Raw genomic sequence first — 7,073 nt, 5'->3', positions numbered from 1 at the left:
AGCCAGATGCAGTACATGAGAAAACCGATACATTTATTCCATTTCAGGAGGATCACGGTTATTAGTGCACATGCTTAGACACAATCTAGCCTTCCTATTACAGCAAACGTAAATAATTAAGCCAGACTTTCAAAATCCAGCTGCCTAGTCAGTCCCCCCCAGCTCTCTCTCTCTCTCTCTCTCTCTCTCTCTCTCTCTCTCTCTCTCTCTCTCTCTCTGTTCTAAGTGAATGGGAGGGGCGCAGAAATCCTCGGAGTGTATAAGAAGTGCTGTTCTCACAAGTAGGGATTTTACACAGCAACTCAGGACGAACGAAATGAGCTGCCCCAGAGCCGCTACAAAATGCTGGATGGACACCTTCTCCTGGGATGGTTATCATTTACCATTATAGTGCATCTGATCAGCTTGCCTGGACCGTGCACAGCTTACTTCGGGTAGGCAGAGGATCTCTTCCTCAATCTTTAAATGTTTTTCAAAGCCTTATGTTTGCAATGAATAGATTAAAGATAGATCTGAAATTTATGAATAATAATTTAAAAAAAATCATAAAACAGACAACGCGGTCTAGGAAATGCCATGTAAACTTCTCTCCACGGCAACCTGTAGAGTTCAGATCCAGACGGAGTGATGTTCGCATTATTGCATGTTTGCATTAATCCTGAGGTTGATGACTTATTTATAAATTCAACAAATATGCCCTTGTTCTTTAAATAGCGCGTGCCGGCACATTTATCCAAGTCTCGATTCAATAGCGTGTTTTGAATGGCAGGTACTAGCCGGTCCGGCTCGTCTTTTTCATAGATGCTTGTAGAAGAATGAAAACAGACACGAGCGGCTCTCGACAGCTGTTAACAATAAAGCCACGAAGATCTCTAACCTGGTGGCCAAAACGTCTGTTCAGATCGCAGATAATATTTCTTCATCCAGCATAAACACTCGTTTTGGCACCCCCGCTGCTCGCTCACTAAGTTTAATAAGCGCAAGTTCAAGAATGTGTGTTGAATTTACAGTTTCCCCAGTTCCCCCTATAAACATTCCCCCAGCATAATTTTAATTGAGGTAATTGTGATACCGCGGGAACGCCTTTGGAATATGTTCCTCTATGACGCGTACATTTCTGCTTATTGATATTCTTCCATTACGCGCCTTCATGTTTCGAGAAACATGTGTTTAACTTTTAATCATCTTCTTTAAACCATTGTCACTTGTACCAACAATTATGAAACCAAGCTTGGAGGGTAAAAGAAGAGAGGTTGACCGCAATGAATGTCTGTTATATACATGCACAAAATATGGAAGTTACATATGAGTGCGTGTAATTCAATATTATTGGACGTAATCCACGGACAGGTGTGCGTTTGATACCCTCCTAGTGTTCCAGCCCAGAATTTGTAGCGATGCACAGTTTTTCCCATTCAACAACTGCTCAGGAGTTCATGACACTGTCTCATTATTTCTCTTGGCTCAATGGTGATGGAAGATTCTATGTAAAAAGGTGTGCTAAGGAGAGGATATTGTAAGGGCAAATCAAGGGCCAGGGCGGGAGTGGCTCCCTCAGGCCCCATTGAACATTATGAAGCAGTAAACCGGTTTGTTGGGCTGCAGTGGTTGTAGACTGGGTCTAAGCCTATTCTACCCCCTCTTAGGAAGTCAATAAATTTAATAAATGCTGGCCTGCGCTCGCATGGGTGGGACAGTACTTCACTTAAAGATTTATAACCTCTATTATTTGATCTGAAAGATTGTTATCAATTGGAATTAGCCTCTTAAGAATATTTTCCCCTTGTTTTTTGGCACATTTAATGGAAAACGATAAACTACAATGTCTGATAATGAGCAGATATGCAGTGTCAAGAGGCTGCATCTAATAAATGTCTTGATATTTTTAACATTCAATTTGTCACGCATACGAGAGGCTAACTTGCCATTGTTTAAAAGCACTCAAACTTTTGCCAGTTTCAGCACTTTGCCGACTTTGACGGAAACTGCTTGTACTTCCATGTTATCGGGTCATGCAAACAAACTATAGGAAACTCATTAGTGATATACTTCACTATGGGTGTTCTTTCTTATCTCACACAATGAGTGTTAATTTTGAACGCTGATAGGGGTGTCGTTTTCTAGGCTTTTTGTTGAACTCTACAGTCAAAGAGGGGGCCGACTCCTCGAGACAAGGACGCAATCGCAAATCAAACAAGTCATTTCAACCTTGTGCCAGAAACAGCGCGAAACCAATACTTTCTGACATGTTGTCACACTTGCTGCCACTAACGTGCAAATAAATACCTTTTATGAGACGAATGCATCTTCTGGCCACTGATTTACTTAAATAGAGGGTCAATGTTGCATACCCAATTTCCCCAGTGCGGTGGAGCATATGTGAAACTTAAACACAGTCTCTGTTTGACCTCGGTCTGTGTCTCTGAGGGTTGGGTGGGATTCCTTGCCTAGTTGAGCTGCTGCTGAAATTGTCATCCTGGCCACAAGAATGCAAAGCCTTAGTTTTTGCCAGCCGTCCCCTCCAGCCTGTAGCGGCAGGTGCCCTGTGTTTATTTCAGCTCTATCTCATTCAACAGCGGTTGCAGGGAGACCAGGTTTGGTTAGTTGGGGACAAAATGGTTGGTGGAACAATGCAGAAATACGGGGGCCGCACACTTTTTTTTTTGTTGAGATGTAGAGCTCACCTCAAACAGCCTGAGGGACGAAAGGGGAAGAGGTTACGTGCTGGGAAAACATGGGGAAAATAAGCCCTGAATATCCATGGAATGAGATTCTTTTGTACCTGGCTTTGACAAGTTTATGCAGATCTCCTGAGGAAGCCAGCCTGGGGTCACATGTGGGGAACCTGAACTGAAATGAGGGTAAAGACTGATATGTGAGAAGCTGGTAATTGCCACATTATGCAAATTATGCTATGTTTTGCATATTGATGCATTGCTATCTCAACAGTAAGTTATGACGGGTGTCTTGTCATTTAAAAGGAAGACTGGTAAAATGCGCTCAAACCTGTTAACAAGGAACTATTATTTATCAGTTTATAAGTGTCAGACACTTTATTTTAATACCAGCTGTTGCTCACATGTTAAAGATGCATTTGTGTGTGCATTATAACCCTGCAATGAGGTCTCAACCAGTTCTGGTGTAGCCAGAACCCAGTCAGAACAGGCCTAAAGCTCACACAGTATTTCTTTAGGAATCCCTCAGACTTTAAGCCTTTTGCATTCGTAGACCTGCAGTGAAAGCTGTGCATCACTCCTCATGTAATTCATCTGTCATTCGTTTCGTTAACTAAATGAGTCATGTTTTGCCACGACCTGTCCATCAGTAGGTGAGGCAGTACCTGCAGTGCCTTGGGTTTCCACCAGGGGGTGGAGTCACTACTGTAAAAGCGCCCTGCTCTTCAATCATCATGCGCTGCTTTATGAAACCTTAGCACAGTGGGAAATGAGTGGCAAAAACAGATATGAGCACAGAGAGCTGCGTGACGAGGATATAAGGAGAAGGTCAACAGAGCAGCAGCTTTATTCAAAGGTAGTTGTGGTCAGTTTGATCTGTTGGCGATGGCATTTTTTGGCCGCGACTCCTAGGAAAGCCCCTGTACAGAAGCAGTTTGCTGCATAAGACTTCAGATTAAATCTCCCGACTAGACTTGGGCTCGGGAATGTTGATGAGAGCGGCTGCCTGAGCTGCGGTGGATCGCCTTTCAGTGCCAGAGAATAGCAGTGTCTGCAACTGAAGATCCTCACATCTGACCACTTCCTACACACACCCACAGACGTTTCACCGAATCACATGCATGTTTTCTTTACATCGAACTTAAACTGTGTTGTTTCGCTGAACAGACACGTGAGGGTCTTTTCTGAAGGTGCAGTGTGTCAGTCCTGGACAGCTTAACACAGTGTAGCGTTCCCACTATAAACACACTTACGATTATCAACGTTGCTTTGGCTTTCATGACATTTCAAGCAACCACTTAAAAAACATCAATATGTGTCTTTATATTTCTACCGGTTTGTTTTTCCTCAATGGCTTTCTCGACAAGCTGTGAGAATGGCTTCTCCCGCAGGAGTCATCCCAACCCTGCCTTGATTATATGGTATTATTGCTCTGGGGAATGTCTTTAAATGTGTTTGGCACACTTGCATCCAAACGGCTCAATATTCTGGTAGTATGGCTCCGACCACAGTTTGGAGGTCTGCCTCGATTTTTAAGAGAGGGCGGGTCCGCTCCTGCCATAACCCAGTCAGCGGTGCGTTTTGTAGATATGTAGGCTGTTGTTGGGAATGCAGTGATGGGCATCGCAGACAGGAGCGCATTGCCAGGCAAAACCGGAAAGCCAATATGGAATCCGAATAGCTTTTGGTGGTCAAAGATTGATGAAATGACGTTAATTAGTGGCACCACCATGTCATGTGTTTTCCGTCTCCCACCACAGGCTGTTTTCCGCCACAAAGGGCTTTGGGTGGACTCTGGGCCAAAATGATCAGTGACTACGGCCAAGATTAGATGACTGAAAAACCATAAGATGACTGTAAAAACCCTGAGCTATGAACCATACATGCACATTTATTACGTGGACTGGGTGTTGATGTCAAAACAGTAGGCGAGACAAACCAAGAATGCATCTTGAGTTCGTGCTTTTTCCGTTTCATTCAAACTTGGAGTTTTTAATTAAAGCCGTTTGCCTTTTCATTTAGCCTATTAGAGCCGCACTGCCTGCATAACGTGAGCAAACAAACAAAAACACACAACCACAGATGAATGTCTCAATAGATGGTTTTGGCTGGGGTTGCTTACATGCACAAATCACTCTTTGGACTTTAAGACTGAACTGGGGAACAATATACTGCAAAATTTTATATATATATATATATATATATATATATATATATATATATATATATATATATTATATAAAAATGTATGTACTTCAGTTGGTTCCTCTAAGCATCAGTAGTAGTACTAGTGCACTCAAGAGTCATGAGAATATGTAGGATAAGATATATAATCTCTGTCAACAGTAAATATAAATAACCAACTAATGTAGCTTGCATTTTATGATGAATTAGTTCTGTGAAAGGCATTTTAGTCTTCGTTTCTTCAAGTCACTAGCTGCAGTACTTGTAACTAAGGTCCACTTAGACTTTACGGGAGTCTCTAATATGTAGAAAAAGCTATATAATTTCTGTCAGCAGCAAATATAAATAACTGTAACTAATATAGCTGTCATTTTAAGATTAATTGGTTCCATAAAAGACGTTTTGGCCTTCTGTTTGGAACAAAGATGATCAATGTATCAGCGCACCCATAGAATCAGTGTCATAGATGCCGTGTCATTATATTGTCACGCAACTTACAACAAGAACCATAAATGCTACGTTACTAAGCCCCGCAGTCAAAGCATGTTAGGATTCCCATCTCCTCGAGTCCATTTTTATGCTTTTATGGTCAGGAAAAACACATCATTAAGGGCTACGTTTGCATGCTTTTAGAAAAGGCTTTTAGTGGAAGCCCAAATGAGAGAGTGGAGCAGCTCTCGTACCTGTCACTGGGTGCTGGGGTTCTCAGTGCCATGGTGTGAGGTCGATAGGTAGAGTCATGTGGAGCTCTGTGGTGCACCCATGCTGTGCCAGTCACACAGTCACCATCGCTGAGCAGCTGACCTGTGTCGAGCCCCGTGGTTAAACCTCTTACTAATGCTAACCACACGCACGCTACTGTACGCACCAACCTGCTGTGTGTGTCCTACTCTGCTACCCATACATGTATATTTTCTAAGATATCGTGCTCTGTTAATATTGTTTCTCACAGAAATCATTGAGTTTAGAGAGAAGGGAGACTATTGCTAGTTTTCAAATAAATCCACCTACAGTAAATGCATAAATGTCTCTTACTGTTTTGATTTCAAAAGAGATCAATATGAAAAACTATGGATATATTTATCAAGTTACTTTCTTGTCATACGAAACATACTGGCAATGCATGTTCCAAAGCCAATTATATAATGCCATTATTATAAGTGCACTCATTTGGATGGTCCTCATTGACTATAACTTTGAAACTACATGTCAACTACTAGTCATTAAAGTATTAGTAGAGTCTTCTTAATGTCTCCTAACAGTCTTCAGATACCTGTAGTCTACTGTCTGTGAGTAACTTTGCAACCGTAGTCATCTCAGTCCATATCCTAACTTTCTAATAACACTACCAATACTTTAATGTGGTTGCAAAGCTACTTTTAGTGTACAGAATGTCTAAAGGTGACCTATAAAGTAGTGCAATTCCAGTTTGTTTAAAGATGATAATGAATGAAGCTATAATTTATTTTATACCTATATGTTTCATTCTTGTTTTGAACACTGTTAAAAGTAAAATTATTTGCTATGGAGTTGAGGAAATAAAATGCATAATTGTAGTCTATGTTTGTAAATGTTTCATTTTATTATACATGGTATTATACATTATATAGTATAAAGATTGGGAATCACACCAATGCTACTGTGTTTTTTTTTCTTTCAACAATACAGGCGCGACAATTTTATTCATTTAATTTTTCATCTTATTCTTCCAGGACCAAGATATTGCTCAGGTATTAAACTAAAATCAATTTTGTTAAATGCATAACTTGTCCCACACCATTTGCGCTGCAGGCTTGAACGATATCCCAACTCGTGCATCTTGTTGAGGAAAGATGAACGGCTACATTTCCACTTAATGTATGATTTTGGCAGGTGAACTTCAGACGTTTCTTCAGCAATTTGTCTAGCAACAATCCACAGCGATATTTTATTAATGGATAAACACCAACTTATGCACCTAAGGTAGCGTGTCTCAGCAACTGCTTGCTAATTTAAGACTGGCTCATTTGAAAATAAATTTTAGACAAACATCAATGACGACGTTGGTATTCAATACAAACATAACTGAGAAATCCCTGAAGAAAAAACTTTCCTTTGGGATGTTCTAGGTATTGTCCATTAACTTGTCCTTGGGATATTACACCTGGTTACAGCTGTAATACTCATGTGACCTTGCCAAACAAAATATTAGTGCCAAGTGAATAAACATGTCAT

The 7,073-nt window shown here is 40.9% G+C and overlaps 1 protein-coding gene across 1 annotated transcript in view; it reads left to right on the top strand.

Moving 5' to 3' along the window:
- The first annotated feature begins 229 nt into the window (after positions 1-229).
- Positions 230-7,073, top strand: part of wnt9a (wingless-type MMTV integration site family, member 9A) — a 30,057-nt gene continuing 23,213 nt past the window's right edge. Inside the window, 2 exon segments of the mRNA XM_043254412.1 lie at positions 230-253; positions 256-434. Of these exon segments, the coding sequence (XP_043110347.1) occupies positions 230-253; positions 256-434 (203 nt within the window).

Source organism: Puntigrus tetrazona, chromosome 2 (assembly GCF_018831695.1).
Source record: "Puntigrus tetrazona isolate hp1 chromosome 2, ASM1883169v1, whole genome shotgun sequence".
NCBI classification, from domain to species: Eukaryota; Metazoa; Chordata; class Actinopteri; order Cypriniformes; family Cyprinidae; genus Puntigrus; species Puntigrus tetrazona.
The sequence above is the reverse complement of the archived record's forward strand: the minus strand, read 5'-3'. Positions and strand labels throughout refer to the sequence as shown.